Here is a 17,620-nt window from a genome sequence, read left to right as displayed (position 1 = left end):
CAGAGGTTTTCCCAGGTCCTTGTGGGAATGATCTTATAGCCATACTTGGTGCAGGTAGACTGAATGGGGTCTTTCTCCGCAGTGGGCTGTGGTGGGTGGGACAGGACGCAGATCGCTTCTGTGCTCTTAGTTTGGCTCGCCTCTCATGATCTCCCTATGGTAATTGATTGGGAATGAACTTGGTGGTTCTTTGATTCTGAAGTAACACTCTCTACCTAAGACAGGGGGTCAGAAGCCTGGATCTGTCTTCCTTTCCTTTTCTGCTCTCTCTCCATCCCTTCATCTTCCCTTCTACCCCTAAACTTGTGTGAGCAAAAGCCGTGCACATATCCCCACAGTCATTTAAGTGGCTTCCTGGTTCAATGTATGATGCAAATTTCCTGCCTTTGGTTTGCCAGCTTCGTCCCACTTGGTAATTGTGACCTGTACCCTTTTCTTCCACACCCATCAGCGTGCTGAATCCCGGGCACGTTTTTCATTTTGCAAACCCTGTTAGGTGACTACCTTCTCTTGTTCTCTGCACCAGTGCATCCAGAGAGTGACGGCACGAAGGGGCACTGCACACACACACAGAGATTTTTCCTTCACAACGTGTCTATAATGGGATCCTTGCACAGCGAAGGAACCCTGACGGCTGATCAAAGGCAGAAAGACAGGAGGAAGCACAGTTTGCTCTTAAAGGCTACGAGCCTGGAGGCGTGCACCGGCTGGGCTGTGGCTGGGGACAGCCGCCTATTAAATGCATTTTCATTTTAATCAAGGTGAGAGCAGCCTGTAGTTAGCAGGAATCGCTCTCAGTAGTACAGTTAGATTATAACTGGTGGACCTCTGCAATGGAGCCGCTGACCCATTTTAATGAAATGATTTTGCAATTAGATTCGATCGACTAATGTGTTCTTTCCAGCATTTTCCCCCTGCTGTTTTTGTTATTGCCCTGGTTTGTAATAACAAGGGGGTCAGAATGTGATATTTTATACAAGTGGGAGCCAGAAATGTTCATAACAGCCTATGTACATAACCGAAAAAGTTCGTTTCCCCAGTCAGAGCCAGCCCGAAATGCCATCTCCATCACTTCCTATTTCATTACCGAAACTACCCAGGGTTTCTCAGAGCCATTTGTTATGCCTAATGCTCATAACTACCCAAAAGTATTTTTAACTTTTCCAGAGCTTTAAAAGTCAATTTCAATCTCCATGCATATTTGTCACTGCCAGAAATACTTAGTAGTAGAGGACCAACTGCAATAGGCTGTTGCTTCTTCTCTTTGGGGTGAGTTCAGACAGAAGAGATCCCAGAGGATTTGAAGAAGGGCCATATAACTCAACCTCAGCTGAAACTGGAAGAGCTGATGTCATCTGGCATCTTGCCTGCTCCTGCCCCTGGAGCCCTCCTCCCCTTTCACAGGCAGCTCAGAACAACGACACTTGGTCCGTGATCACAGACAAGCTTTAATAGACGGGCGGTGGGGGTAGGAGGTGGAAATTCACAGCAACACAATTTTATTATCCATCCCTGCCCTACAGCCACTTCCCAGGAGGAACACATGTCACATCTGGATGACCAGGGGTGTGGGACAGGTAGGGAGCCAAGCTCCCATGCTTTGAATGGACTTGGCTGGGTTGGGATCAGAGGCCAGCACCAGGTCCAGCCAGGATGGTTGCTGCCATCAACAGTATGTATTTTGTATCATCCTTTGGGCAGCCAGTTTGCTGATTGGGCTTTGTAAATTCATTGTTAATGGATCATCGTGAACCTGCTAACTTATGTGTTCAGAGCTCTCCTCCCTATTCCCAATATCCCTAAGATGAGTGGAATAAAAGAAAGGAGGAAAGCAGCAGGTAGAGGAATCGGGGGGGAACGTTAAGGCCTGTCAGGCCTCATCAGCTTGAAAAGACAGTGACATGAATAAGCAAAGGGTCATAAGTGATGAATGACTCAGGAGAACATTGCCAGGCACACAGACATCCGCTCATGGGCAAGGCTGGGGGACCAGCTGCCAGTGGCTGGAAGATGCCAACTGTTTCACTAGGAGTTTGGTCACCAGTTGGGCAGGGAGCTGTCCTAGTAAACTATCCCCATTGGAGTCTATTATGAGTGCAGCCATCTGTCTGAAAACAGAGGGAAATACCCACGGTCTGAGGCTGGCACTGCCTCACCACAGCCTGTGGCTGTGAGGCCAGTAAAGCACTGATGGAAGGGCAACATTATGGACCCACTCCCAGAGGCCTGGGCCCAGCCACGTTGAGGGCAGTGCTGAAGACCTCGGAATGCTCCTCTCTGTAAGGGGGAAAGGGAACTAACTTCTCCAGGCTAGAGGATTTGCTCTGTGTTAAACGGGATCTTTGTGCGTCCATGCTGGAGAGGAAGAGCCATTTAAATAATGCTTTCTCTCTTTCTTACCCAAGTCCTTTCTATTAACAGATGAAAGCCTGAAAGGGAGAGTTTAAAAAATTTCAAGTCCCTATCAAATCAAGGTTTTTAAAATGTTCTATTTCGGGACTGGGCATGGTGGGTCATGCCTGTAATTCCGGCACTTTGGGAGGCTGAGCCGAGTGGATCACCTGAGGTCAGGAGTTCAAGACCAGCCTGGCCAACATGGCGAAACCCTGTCTCTACTAAAAATCACAAAAATTAGCCGGGCACCTGTAATCCCAGCTACTGGGGAGGCTGAGACAGGCGAATTACTTGAACCTGGGTGGCAGAGGCTGCAGTGAGCTGCGATCTTGCCACTGCACTCCAGCCTGGGGAACGAGTGAAATTCCATCTCAAAAAAAAAAAAAAAAATTCTAATTCCAGGCAATGGGGTTGTCCACAGCTGAGAAAGTGGGTATTAAAGCAGTACAATGCAGCCATTCTTGAGTCAGATGACCCTGGGTAAGTTAGTTAACCTCTCTGAGCCTCAATATCCTCATCTGGAAAATGGGACTTTAGATTTAGTGAACATTAAACAAGGTAATGATGTGGAACAATTCACTACCTGGCCTATAACAAGCACTCAATATATGTTAAAAAAAAAATTACTCAGCAATGGTTGGGCTCCTGGTTCTGAAGGGTAACCTCAGATGGAGGAGGTAATAACACCTCATGATGGGGGCCCAGGTCTCAGCTCCTAGTTCTGGAGCTAGGCTTTGGTTCCCACCTTAGCTTTCTCTTGCAGGATAGGACAAAGACTCCAGGACAGGAATGAACAACACAATCTTCTGGTTACACTGGGTCTGGGATTTATCAAGAAACAAGCAAAATAAGAGGTACCAAGATCCCTCTCTTTATTATCAGAGATAGCAGGTTTCCACATTCACATATACTCCCCTCCCCTGAAACTGAACTAGCACGAGATAAGGAGTCCAGCACCTCTGTATTAACTGAACTTTGAAGGTCAAAGAAACAGACTAGACTTTAGGTTTCATGGGGTTCAGAGATAGAGTTTTCATAAAGCATGGGAGTGAGGTTCAGAAGGAACCTCAGGCTAGACCCAAAGTCTCAGACTCACACCAGTTTCACCCATTCTCATGCTCACATTCATTTCAAATGACGTGAATACCAATAAAGGTGGTGGTGGGAGGGGTAGGGGGGTCACAAGCAGTAGGAATTCCCCTTTGGGTTAGCTGCCATTTGGAAAAATGACTCTGGGTTGGGACTCTCCCATGAAACCATGAGGCATACGCCTTGGGTCTACTTGTTCCCTTCCGATGGAAGAAGAGACACAATCGTTTCTGAGCTTGAACCTAGTTATCACTCCTTGTCTGGCATCCAGACTAGATTGAGGGGAGGGTGACTCCATTCTGGGAAGGAGATATGGATACAGATCTTAGTTGGGCCCCATTGTGCTTCTCCAGACCCATTTCCCCCTGTGCCTGCATCCTTTAAGACTCCTACCCTCCTGCCCTTGGTGAGTTGAGACTGGGAGAGGTGGGTCTGGCAGGTGGTGGGCTGCGGTGCTCCAGAGCAGAGGAGAGGTGTCCAGCGGTGGTGGCGGCGGTGGCGGGCCATGCTGCAGGAGAGCACGGTGCTTTCCGCGGTGCTTGACAGAACCATGTTCCGTTTCCATCGTTCCACCACATGGTTAGATCAAGCACAAAGGAAAGCCCCGCAGAGACTGGTCAGAGTCAAGGTCAGGAAGCAGCATCAGAGAGAGGACAGGAGCGCTCAGAGGAAGCAGCGTGGAGAAGCGGAAGCCGGAGCAGGCCCCCACTGAGCGTGATTAGTACCAGGAGTGGGGTTCCACTGGAACACTTCCGAAGATAGCAGCCCCGCTGCCCCTGTGCCCCACCCCAGGGGAGACACAGTAGGAAGGGAGAAGAACAGGAGGGAAATCACGGGATGCCCACACGCAGGAGCTTCAGGGCAGCATGGTTCCTTCCCAAGGAATGAAAGAACACTCAGACATCTGTGATCCTATCACATGCCTGAATTGAGCCTCTAAACTCCATTCAGTCACACCAGTTGGTCTGACAAGACATTAAACTTAGCAAAATATCTTCTGCATGCTTTGCAACGTAGGCCCAACCCCCTCAACAGCTGAGTGTTTCCATCACAGTCATTCCTCTATCCCCTTAAATCAAGAGACAATCCATAGTTCCCAGTGGTCTCGCAAATCTTCAACACTCTTCTTTAGGAAAAAGCCCCCTTTGACATTCTACAGTTCAGGAGTCTCCTTAATATCCTTTGGGCTCACCAGAAATGCTGTGGCTGATAAACACGCATCCCAGATCATTTGAGGTTTAATATAGGAGTAGTGCAGTGTCAAAAGAAAATACTCTCTGTCTTGAGCTAGAGAGAAAGACAGGAAAACCAATGGGGCCTGACGGTTTGGATTGAGAAACCTGCAATCACAGTTGTTGTTTGAGAACACTGATTTTCACAGAGATGGCGGCCAGTGAGCCTCATGATGAAGGGCCTCTTTTAGACTAAGAAAAGGAAGGAAAGGAAAGCCAACTGATGAGTCTGAGGGGAAGACACTGAATTCTGGGGTCCTTCTTGATTTCTTGCTCTCTTCTTTGGCTGGAAATTATGGGAGTGAGCAGGATGAACCAATAACTACTGTCAGGATGCCAAGGGCCCAGGTGAGGGTATTCAGTTTTTATATTCCTAACCGTGATAGATCAGGGTCAGTTTCCATGCACTTGCTGACTTGGGACTTCCTCCCACTTGGAATTGGGCTGGAGATGTGCGTCTTGAAGAAACTCCAGCTAAGGCCAGGTGACTGAGACCCTCTCTGACTGACCTCTGACATGAGGGCCAGTATCAGCGTTCTTCCATTATGGGTTTTCGGGACAGGGTGTATGCTCTAGATGGTCTCAGCATCTCAACAGTGCATAGGTTGTCTGCCATGATGGACCAGTTAGGAGGAGCCGGCCACAGCTCTGGGTCTGGCCTCTCCTCCTTCCTAACCCTCCCACAACGTGCACTAGAGTCAGCCACTACAATCTGGACTCCGCTCTGCTTTGACACGGCTGTGCAGGGCTCTGTGAACACTCTGGTTCTGGGTCTTAAAATTTGAGTTTGATTAGGACCCTGGTAGCAGAGCAGGGAAAATCTAACCCGTTCATGCAAACCCCCGCCCTCACCAAGCCTTAAAATCTATTTTTCTTTCTCTTTGCTTTCTTTCTACAAAAAGAAATAGAAGGATTTGTAGGTAAATTATCAAGAGTCTTCACAGTATGTCAGAAGTCCTGGGTTTCAGATCTTGCCCTGAAAATAATACTCAATACCTTAGATAAGATTTTGCTGCTGTGCGGACCTCAATGCATCCATCTCTAGAATAAACTGGATGATCTCTAAGGCCTCTAAAAATTCTGTCATTTCTTGAGTGCTGTCTTGCTGTTTGCCCTCTTTGGACACACTGCATCACCACCCTCTGTACTTTTCAACAAGTTTCTTCTCATATAAATCGAGAAGGCATGAGGGAAGACAGACAGCAGCACCCTGCAACGGCCAAGTGCTCCCAGGGGTGGGCTTGGGGTCCCAGGCAGCCAGATGGAGCCTTTTCAGGAGGACTTAATCTGATGGTCAGATGTGCCAGCCAGCAGTATCCACCTTGAAGCTGATCTTGCTGCCCAAGGCGGCGGATGCAGCTGATAGAGAGAAGCAGACACAGGCAGCTGGGAAACCAGACGCCCTGCCTAAGGAGGGGCAGGATGCATTATGGAGCAGCCCTCAAATTGCCTCCTAATTACATCAGCTGTCTTTTCAATGGGGGTGCTTTTAGGAGAAAGTAAAATACAGAGTTATTATCTGTCACATCCAGTCTGTGTCACCTGCCCCTCCCTTCTTTCTTCTGGAGCTTCCTGGAAACACAGAGTTTAAATCTATGTTTTTTTTTTGTTTTTGTTTTTGTTTTTTTTTTCTTTTCCCTTCAAGGCCAAGGCAGGTCTGGAACCCCGTGTTTCTCAAAGCTGAGGCCTTTGGAGCTCAGGAGTCATGCTTTCTTTGCAACGACATAAAATAAAAGCACACAGAGTGCTATGCGTCAGGCTCATGCTGGCTCCAAACATCTCTACTTTTTAGGAATAATCTTTCTGCTTAGTATTGATTTTTTCTTTTTAAAGATATTTTAGACAGAGTCAATCCAAGATCCCAGCCCCTTCTCCCTGTTTCTTTTTTAAAATGTTCAACCACCCCTCCCCCACATAGGAAAAGCAGCCAGGATCCTATAGATCAGGCGTCCCCAAACTTTTTACACAGGGGGCCAGTTCACTGTCCCTCAGACAGTTGGAGGGCCGCCACACACTGTGCTCCTCTCAATGACCACCAATGAAAGAGGTGCCCCTTCCTGAAGTGTGGCGGGGGGCCGGATAAATGGCCTCAGGGGGCCACATGTGGCCCTCGGGCTGTAGTTTGGGGACGCCTGCTATAGATCTACAGGTAGGAAGACAGTGGCGGAGCCAGAGTTAGAACTAAGCTCTACCACTCCTTAGGTCCACTTTCCATTTTCCTTTTCTCCTACTTAGTTCTTTCTATAACCCCACCGCTACCTTGCTACCTGCAACACCAGCCCACAGTCATGCCTAGGAAATTGCCAAGACTGTGATCCTGGGGAGACACCAGTCCTTGGATCCTAAACTGACTCTTTCCCTGCTGTGCCATGCAGGGCCGCGGCATCCATCTGGGGTCCAAGGTATTAACAGGATACTTATGAGACTGAAGGGTCATCAAGATTGGCGGACAATACCCTGCCCTCCTCTGGCTCTCACTGCCCCTCTTTGTGAGTACCACTGCTTGTCAGAGCTAATTAACTCAGCTCTGGCCAGACAATGGTAAGAATAGAGGCCTGAGTCATACGGAAAGGGCCTGGGGAAAGGACGAAGTGCCTTGGGTGAGATTTTCTTTCCAGAGATGTTGCCAGGCCCAGGAAGGATCCTGAGGACAGTGTTCAGGGAATGGGTAGGGGTGGGAGCCATGAGACCAGGGAAGGAGGTCATCCAAGCAGCTTAATGTCCTTCCCAAATACTCCTTCTCTCCTAGATGCTGCGTGGTGTGAGGAGCAAAACGAACCTGAGGTTCAGTCCTGCCTCTGCTGTTTGCTGGCTTGTGACGGTGGAGGGCCCTTCACCTCTAAACCCTCAGTTCCCTCTCCTTTAGAGCGAAGGCCTCTCCTACTGACTTCCCAGGACCACTGAAACAAGACTAGAGGCCTTCAGCACCATGCTCATCACAGGTGAAAGATTGCTTTCGTAATCGACATCATCATTCTAGCGAAGGCAAATTGGTACCAACTTCCCACAGTGCCACAAAGTCCCTGCATTATCTCCAGGCCCTCCCAAGGTATTTGTTTCTGTTAACAAACTTTTAAGAGCTGAAGTTTATCATTCTGGAGACCTTGGCTAAAGAGTTTGACTTAAAGGACAAGAAGATGTTATGAGAAGCAGAAGTCCACCTGCTGGTCTTCTCCCAGTGACCTCTCCCCACACCGGGATGCTCCCCAGGAAGACTCGCTGGCATCAGACGCTCCTGGGCAGGGGAAGAACTGCTCTTGCTGCCAGACAGAAGGTGAGGGTTGGCTACAACCCACCTCGGCGCTTTGCGTGATCAATCTCTCACCACTGGGGGCACAACGCAGTTTGGCGATTTTTTTTTCCAGAAGAAAAGGACACAAATGATAGTAATTTTTAACTGCCTGTTAATGTAGCTGTCGGGTCAAGGAGAGCTACTGCTCTTTCCCAGATGGGCTGAGAATTCCCCTGCTGTTCTCCCCCACGTCCTTCCTGGGTGCAGTGAGAAGGAAGGTTTCTAGAGAGATCCTGGGCACAGAAGAACAAGGCTTTGTTTCTTCCCAAGCACGACTCTTAACCGTTCTCTCCATACTCAGAACACAGTAGTCTGTGGTGGACAAGAGAGCTAGGGAAAGTGCTATTCGTGAACATGTGAAACCTATAATATACTGTGGTCAAAGGGTTGTACCACCGTTTGTCTCCGAGGGGAGTGGGAGGTCCCCAAGATTACACACCGTCTGTAGCCTCGCCTGAGCTATATTTATTTCTCGATTTGCCCTTTGGAAACGAAAAAAATAAATCTTAGCCTGTACCAGGCACTTGTGCAAAGGCTGCCCCAGCCCCACCTTCTACCTAGCTCTTAGAGACACGCTGCTGCGTGAGTTCTGTCTCCCCTGCAACTGCCTCCCCCTCCCCATGCTTTTATTTTGTGTGTGTCTGTGTGTGTGTGTGTGTGTCTCTGTGTGTTTTATTTTAAATCCATAAGGTAATTGGTTTTCTGCAGGGCTAACTGAATTTTCCCAATTTAATTTGCAAAGATGCTCCCCAGGAGCCATTACAGCGCTCGCTGTCCTCCAGATTGGATTACTGGCCTCTCTGGGGTTGCTGTATTCTGAGTCAGAAAGCGGGGCCCAGCCCCGTAACCTGATTACCTGAGCAGCGGAACTTCTTGCTCTTGATCTGGCTGATGCGCTTGTTGGCGAGTCGGCGTGGGCTGCTGCAGCGGGCCCCGCTTGTCTCAATGGGGTTGTCCTGGAGGTAGTCAGCCAGCCACTTCAAGTGGCAGTCGCACACAAATGGGTTTTGGGCTAAGTGGCTGTGAGAGGGATGGGGCCGTTAATCAGGAGCGCCAGCGTGTCTCGATCCTCCACCATCGCCACCCTGCCTTGCACTGGGCCCCTGGCAATCCAGTGCAAGGATGCCTCCCCCGACCACCGCCATTTCATCACCCCAGGAGGCCTTGGCGGGGGTGCTAGTTTCAGATAGGGCTTAAAGAGGGGGTCTGCAAAAGATAGTCGCCGATGCAGCTAGCATCTGGTGTGGGGAATCGGTCTCCCAGCTCTTCCCACTTGGGGCAGGATCCACCACTGACCGCTTCTACTCTTACCCACAGTGATTCTGACAGGCAAACCAAGTTGCAGGCTTAGAGTTTACACTTGGGATAGAATGCAGTTTATTTCTCTAAGCTCGGTGACACTAGGCACATAAAGCAGCTGGCACGGCGCCTGGCATATGGTGGGTGTTCCATATATAGCATCGGGTATTGTAATTATCCGTATCATCGTTAAGAGAACCATGGGTCTTGCTTCCCCTGGCTCAGTAAGAAAAACTGTGAAGCACGGAACACAGTGTTTGGCACGTGGTCGGTGTCAATATATGACCACTGCTCTTACTGTGTCTTGCTTCCTGTCTCTGGCTACAGGGACAATAAGCATCAGATGACTTACAGGGTCTCCAGGAGCCCCCAGTCTAATTGCAGGCTTGGGCGTGGGGCTGGGGTCTATGCCTGAGGCTGGAGCCATTAGAAAATGGGCTGAAATCTGTACTTGGATGTCATCTATTTAAGTAAAATGTTTATGAAGATCTGTAGTGGATGAAAGCGAGGAAATACTTCCCAAAGAGGAAGAGTGCCCACCTCAGAGGCTTGGTTTTACAGGGTGGGTGGGAGTGTGCCGTTTGCAGAAATGGAGTCTGCTCGGAATACAGTGACCACAGGGGTTATGAAGGTAGCTCCGGACCTCCTTTGCCTGGATTCAAAACCTGCTCATTGCTAGCTGTGTGACCTTGAGGAAGTTACCTAAGCATTCTATGCCTTGGTTTCCTTCCATAGACACGAGGGATAATAACAGCATCAAATAGGGTGGTTGTGAGGCTTAAGGACTTTAAAAAAGGATAAATACTCCATGTGGTGTCAAGCACCGTGTAAGAGCTTGGTACAGATAAGCTATTCCTATTTGTATGATTCTAGCTTCACTGCAGGCTCTAGAACTCCTCCTGGATATGCTTGTCGCGCCCCCATTCGGGTGTTTTCCATGATGGGCATTTGGGTCTCCTGCTGCTTGGGCACCCACTGGCACCTGAGGCAGCGTACTCACAGTGTCTGGATGGACTGCAGGGGGGCGAAGAGCCCCTTGCTGATGGTCTGCAGCTTGTTGTCGTACAGGGAGAGCAAGTTGAGGTTCTGCAGGTCCTGAAATGTGTTCACCCGCAGGCAATTGATCTTGTTGGCGTTGAGGAGGCTGCAAGCAGGAGAGAGCTTGGTGATTCACTAATCCCGGTAATTATCTGCGGGGCATGGGCTGCACCTGCAGGGGATGGGCTGCAAAGCTCCCATCACTCATCCTTGCAGCCTTGAGCTCCTGCTGAGGAACAGAAAGAGAGCGAGACCTGCCTTCCTGCGTCTACCGAAACCCCAAACACTTCTGAGCACCTGCACCCACTGTCACCACAGTCCCATGCACTGCTATTACTTGGCGCCTTTTTTTGCACCCATGACCTTGAAGGAAGACCTGCAAAGGCACCCCACGTGCTTCACTTTCTGTTTTAGGATTCAGAGCTTCCGGAAATCGAAAAGAAAAGAAAAATCATTTGGTATAATTGTTTTAGAGCTTTAGTTGACTGACTATGGGCAATTTAATTCAGAAAATTCCTTACAGTTCTTTTGGATCACTGATCCTATTGCCAATGTGAGGAAAGTTATAGGTCATCCTCCCAGAAAAACCGCATTATATGTAGGCAGGTATGTGTGCATACACATGGATTCTCTCTCATACACACGTGTGTGCACACCCACACAGAGCACAGAGTCCCACATAGTTTGACCTTGGCCCCTTTCCCCAACCTCAACCTAATCCCACTCACCCAAAACTCACTACCCTTAAGTCCCACCACTGCTTTTTTTTTTTTGAGATAGATTCTTGCTCTTGTCGGCCAGGCTGGAGTTTAGTGGCGCGATCTCAGCTCACAGCAGCCTCCATGATTGTCTTGCCTCAGCCTCCCGAGTAGCTGGGATTACAGGCATGCACTACCACGCCCGGCTAATTTTTGTATCTTTAGTAGAGCCGGGGTTTCGCCGTGTTGGCCAGGCTGATCTCGAACTCTTGACCTCAGGTTATCCACCCGGCTGGGCCTCCCAAAGTGCTGGGATTACAGGACTGAGCCACCGCACCCAGCCCACGACTGACTGCATTTTGGTTCCTCAGACACACCAGGAGAGTTTTCCCTAGGACCTTTGAACAGCCTCTTTACCTTCTCTCAGCAGGGCTTCCTTCTTTTCCTGCTGTGCATTGTAGCTCAAAAGTCCCCTCCTCAGAGAGGCCTGCCCTGACCCCCTCATCTACAATGGGACCCTCACCCCGTTATTGTCTCCCACACGCCCCTGTTTACTTCCTTTCTGGCACTCATCGCTATTTGTGTTTATAGGATATTTGTTTATCATTTACCTCCGCACAGGACTAGGAGCTCTGTAACGGCACCGATGACATCTGTTTTATTCCTCCCTTTCTTCTTGGTGCGTGTTCTTTATAAAGATGTACACTAAACCCCCTGTGCAGCTGCAGGGGTCTTCCTTCTCTAAGGTGTCACCCATCTCCCCCACACCTTCCAGGGTCAGGCTTCCTATCCACGAGGGATCATGTTTTCAGCTCTTCAGACTCCCTAAAAAGGCATCACAGGAAGCTGCCCTTTGGATGGAAATCTGGGAGAGCAGAGGATGCCATGAAGGTGACAGTTTTCCAGGGCAGGGCTGGCAAGTCAAGCACACTGAGATCCTAAGAATTACCTTTACTTATCCTAGACTGACTAGGTGTGCCTGGGAGCCAGCACAAAATCATTTCTCACCCCCTCTCAAATGAAACTGGGGGAAGAGGAAAATAAACAAGCAGAAATGTTGAATTTCAAAACTTTTACTTTCGAGGCTGTCTCAGCCCTTCCCTGGTGGAGAATGACCCATGAGATCCTTCCCGGGCTGGCCTGCCTCACGAGTCTCTCCATACCAGGACCCAGGGGGGTTGCAGTTGCCAACGGTGGGGCTGCCCATGGTGCTAAATCATCCGTGCCACCTGTCCCTTGCTGCAGGCCCCATCCTCCCCACGGTCCCGGTGCACCCGCATGCAGGCAAGCAGCTGTGGCAGTGACAAGTGGAAGAAGAACTGCCTGTTTAATCTGGCTAATAACGGGCAAGGTCCCAAGGGTTCACACAGATGTCCTCCTGCCTGGCGGGGAGAAAACGCTCATACCGCTAGAATACTTTCTGTGTTTTCCCAAGTGCTTTCCCAGTGACCCACTGTTCTCACAGGAACCTGGGCAGATGGACAGAGCCTGCCTCACAAGTGACAGGGGAGGAAACTGAGGCTGAGAGTTTGGTGGGCATGTTTCAGGTCGCACACGTTTCTAGGCAGCATGCTGGAAATGGTTACGATAATTGAGTTCTCTAGAGGGCTCAGTTTCTTCTTTGTGAATGTCTTGTCTACCCATCCTATCTGTCTATACTCTTTGCAACATCCCCTCCCACCCCCCCACCACCAAATTCCTATGCTTTATGTATTAAATTTAGTCAATGTCACTGCATTTTGGGGGCACTTGAAGGAAATATGATAGAGCCGAGAAACAGGGAGAAAAGCCAGAGGACCCAACAGAGCCCAGCGACTGGGGCTCAGGAATGGACCCTTCAAGCACTCAGTGTTTTGATTTTTTTTTAAGTGCACACATGGTAAGTGTTTTGTTCTAAACTTTGACATTCAGGGCCTTCTGAGTACATCATCTTGTCAGGAAATGCTGAACTACTCAGTACACAGCAGGTCAGAGGTGCCTATCTGGTGGCCTGAGGATAGAATCCTTCTTGCGACATTTTGCATCACGCCACATAAATAAAATACGTTTATTCAATCCTCCCTGTGTTTTAAAAATTGGAAAATGTCATACCTCTCTCTCTCTCTCTCTCTCTCTCACACACACACACACACACACACACACACACACACACGCCCCATACCATACCACACCAGATTTCTATTTTCTCTTGAAAAACAAAATTCAGGAGTATATGCCATCCTGGGTTTCCTGGAGGCAGCCATGGAGTAGCTGCCCCTTTAGATAGGACATATGCTATTTCCCACAGTCCTCACTACTCCCTATTGTGTCCCCTTCACTAGTTTACTTGACCTTCCTTGCCATAGTGGGCATTAGGTTTAAAAACCCAGTGCATATTCATGAGCCCAACTGCAGCACTTGGTTCTCGGGCATATTAGGCACTAGACAAGGAAGATAGCCACGGGGAGAAAGAAATGGCAACTTGGACTTGCCTTCATACAAACTAAATGCCACCCTGGCAATGCCCCCTCACTCATCAGGCCTAAATGTAGGCTCCTTTTTTGCTCATCCAGATGCTTCTTTGTTTCCTGTTGCTCCTCGATCTCTCAGCATGGGATGTTACTTCAACTATGGAAGGCATCAAAACAACCCAAGCTGGCAGAATTACTAGGCAAAGACAGCCCAAGGTGCAGGGCTCATGAAGCAGGGAGCAAAAGAAAACTCAAACGGGCAGAGTCTTCTGGCTATTCATTCTCTCCCAGGATGCTTGGCTCCCTCAGGCGAGGTGCGTAGGTGCAGGGAGAGATAAAATTAAGCTGCTTATCCAGAATTAGATGCTGAGGACAGCCACCCTGGTCCCCAGCATCAGCAAGATCTAACAGCCTGTCTTTGTGCCCTCTTTGCTTTGGGAGTGAGGCTGGCAGCTACTCAACTCAGCCCGGCTTCCATGAAAGAAGCTCTTAGCTATTTGGTACATGGACAAGAGTTGGAGGGGAATTTTAAAAGCACCATATTATGGAGCAAATAGAGAGTAAACAAACATTTGGAATGAGGCTTAGCAGTTCTATAAGGAATTCTGAACACAGGCCTCCCTCTTTCACTGGAGAGACGGATTCTCCCTCTTTGCAGCAGAGATTCCAAGACGCTTGCTCTGTCCCGGCTCATCCCGCTTTGAGGTGCAGTGGTGTAACTGCTGTGTGAAATGTAGCATCCTCTCTAGAGACATCTCTGTGTGCTTTTCTCAGGTACTTCCCAGGCACTATCTTACTTAACCCTCATAAGAGCACTGATTATCTTCATTTTTTCCAATAAGGAAACCGAGGTTTGGAGTGGTGATGGATTCAAGGTCCCCCAGCAATAAGTGAAGCTCCAGCCTGTTTCACTCCAAAGCCATCTCTTACCTACCACTTAAAATCTGTATTCTCTTTTCCATCTTCCCTGTGTGTGAGGAGTGGCTATTTTTGCTAGCCTTGACTGTACCAGGGCATGCTTCAGGACGACAAAGGTCTGGTTGGGTTTGGAAGATTCTATTTGCCTCTTGGGAATGCAGAGGCATCTGAAGTCCTCCTGACTCCCAGGAAGGAGCCTCAGCATGGGATGCTGATCAAGCCTTCACTGGCACAAGTGGCAGGTTCTTTAGTGAGTGGCTTGAACCTGTACAAGGCAAGGCTTCCACCTTCAGGATCACTGGCTGAATGGCAATGTGTGAGCGATACGCCTGCCTCTGTGCTCCCCTTACTCTAAGCAGGCCCGGGAACAACTACGGGGCAGAGATAATAGCAATAGCACACAAGCTGGGATGTCGCAGCTGGCCTCATTCAAGAGGCTGCCTGGTACTCAAACTGACAACTATGACATCCCAGCTCTAGACCCCACGTCAGCTCAACCTGCTGTTGGATCCAGTGAGTCAGGCAGATGGGAAGTGCCTGATGAATACTGTACTCATCAGTACTTCCCCAGATGCAGACCCAGTGAATTTTTGGGACCACCTGCTGCAGACCTATCTCCCAAAGGACCCCCGGAGATCACATAAATGAATAGAGAGGGAAGGCTGAGATGATCAGAACAGGTGAACCACAACCACCAGGTGAACAGCAGGGGCCACATGACATAACAGGTAATGTATACGAAACACTTTACAAGGCTAGGCACTCCCATTTAATCTCCTGCTGACAGGTGACACTTCTGGGACTCAGAGAGCTTCAATAACTTTGACCAGAGTTCCACAAGCAGTAAGTGACAGGTTAGCATTTGGAGTCATGCCATCATAGTCCAAAGATTTGTGTTTCCAATCATCATGCTGTCCTGAGGGCCAGTCCCCTCTCACTAAGGGCCTGAGGGAGCCACCTGAGGCTGATGGGGGGCGGTGGGGGGACCCTCTTTGCAGCCACTCTCTGATTTTACAATCAGGTAGAACAAAAACAAAAAGAGCCATGCTCCCGTCAGAGGAAATTAAGGAGAGTGGCACATTGGAGAGTGGGAACGCACGTACAGCACCTTCTAAATTTATTTCCAAGTGTGAGCTCTAGGAGGCCCTCTGCCACCCCCTGCCTTGGAGCCCTTTCGGCTGCCACATATGTTCCACGTCAAGAGGTATTAGCACTCAGCCCATTGACTAACCAGCCTCGCTGTGCTGCTGAGAGATCTTGCTTTCCGGGAGCTGTGGCCTTCAGGAAAAGCAAGGCAGAAAACAGAAGCCACTGGGAGTCACAAAGCTGGAGCTTGGGGAAAAATGAAATGCCCATTTCGGGCCTAAGGAGAACCTTGTAACTCAAGTCTTCCTGCTAGGGGACCGGGACTGGCCTATGCAGAAAAGTCCCAGGTGTTCTCATCACTGGTAGCAGTTTCCAGCTTCGTTCATTTGGGGTCCAGGTAGCAAGGGGAGATGGGCCCACAGGGGGGAATTCAGGTCCGTTCTGATCCACTAAAATGATCTACCACACCCAGGCTTTGGAAAAGCCCCATGGGGCAGAAGATCGCTGAGCCCCACTGTTAGCTACTGCCTTTGCTCTGATTCACCCTTCAATGAAGATTCCCTCTGGAGCCCACAGGCCTTTTTGGCAAAGTTTGGAAAACACAGACATCTGGAGTCAGGCTTAGTGATCAATTGCATCAAAATCACGTTGGCAAATCCAGCAATTCACATGTTGACTCGGTGGCCCAGTACAATCATTCTGGTGGCGTTTATAATCTCCACACTTGACCAAGGGTCTGTGGAGGACACTGGTTCTGTTGCTCCTCCCATTTCTATGGTATTTGTCTGGAAATGCTGAAAGCATATTCCAAACTCCAGAGTGCAAGGCCTCCTCAGAAAACCGGTGCCAAGAAAGAATGCAGTGGCCCCTTCCAGGAGAATGGAGGAAGCTCTTCCAGAAAAGGCAGTGGGATGGGAAGACGGGCCCAGGCTCCTGCCGAGAAACATGCTCTGTGGGCCTTCTTTTCCTAAAGCAGGGCTGGGGAGTCCATTTCTTATTTCGTGAACACTCAGATGCAGATACCCAACAGGAAAAAGATGGCACCAACAGGCATCCAGCATAATCCTTTCTCTAGCTCCTTTAGTAGGAGAATAATTTATAAAAAGTGGGTTATAAAGGCTCTTTGTTGTTTAAAAAAGTGCAAGTAGTTATAACCTCTGCACATCGGCATGAACTCTTAGTGAGGACTCCAACTAGGGGAGCTCTTCTGGACCCCTGATGAAGCTGCAGGATATAGTCCAACCTCTTGCATTCATATGCCTTCCTTTTTATTTCTCTAGTATTAACCCTCCATCATCCTGAACTTCTTTATCCATTAATTGTAATAAGGACCACTCTCCCACCTTAGAACATTATGTTCTCATCCTTTCCCCATAAAATATGGGGATTAATTTAGACCTTCAGCAACCTGAGGCCAGATGCGGGGAAGAACCCAGTGATGGCCGATGCCATGCATTCTGAGCCTGCCCAGAATCTTCTCTGTGCCTGCAAATGGGTACTCTAGGCCACGTCATGCTACACACTCAAGAGGAAACAGGAGGAGCCCTTCAAGTCCCAACTAGGGGCAACAATGACTCTTTCCTTCTCTCCTGTTGGTGACTGCACTGCTTGTCAAGGGCTGTGGGTTGTCATGGTGATTCCTGACGCAAGAGTAACCATGCATGCAGCAATGCCACCGGGTGGCCTATCTGAAAAATAAGACCTTTTTCTACTCCAGAGACACAGGAGGGTGCTAGGAACGGGCTGGAAGCCATTGGGTTTTCCTAAGGGAAACAGATGAAAGCTGAGACTCCCCAAGAGACCACAAAGGGAGAATTATCATTTGGTTACCAGATCAAGTGATCTGACATATTGTGACTTGCCCATTCCTTCCCTCATGACTATTAGGGTGGTAACTTTCCTATCTGATAGCCACATGGTTACCAATCAGTCCTTTAAATGGGGGTGAACCATTCATTCAATCACTAGCATGGAATGATTCCAGAATTTAACTGTCCAAGGGCTTTCCAGGTACACAAGAGAGGGAAGAACCCCTCTTCAAGAATGCATCACCACGTCAGTCTGCTTCTTCCGCTGGAGAGATTTCTCATTGTCCCACCTTGACTGGGTCTCTAAACATAAGCA

General features: G+C 49.1%; 1 protein-coding gene across 2 annotated transcripts in view; it reads right to left on the bottom strand.

Moving 5' to 3' along the window:
• The window catches only part of SLIT3 (slit guidance ligand 3), a 627,330-nt gene that overhangs the window by 98,519 nt on the left and 511,191 nt on the right, over positions 1–17,620 (bottom strand). For both annotated transcript variants that reach the window (XM_003936171.4, XM_010346663.3), the window contains exons 13-14: positions 10,307–10,450; positions 8,864–9,027 (exon numbers count right to left, since the gene is read on the bottom strand). In XM_003936171.4, coding sequence (XP_003936220.2) covers positions 8,864–9,027; positions 10,307–10,450 — 308 coding nt within the window. The remainder of the gene's footprint in view (positions 1–8,863; positions 9,028–10,306; positions 10,451–17,620) is intronic.

Source organism: Saimiri boliviensis, chromosome 20 (genome assembly GCF_048565385.1).
Source record: "Saimiri boliviensis isolate mSaiBol1 chromosome 20, mSaiBol1.pri, whole genome shotgun sequence".
NCBI classification, from domain to species: Eukaryota; Metazoa; Chordata; class Mammalia; order Primates; family Cebidae; genus Saimiri; species Saimiri boliviensis.
This window is presented reverse-complemented; position numbering and strand designations above follow the sequence as displayed.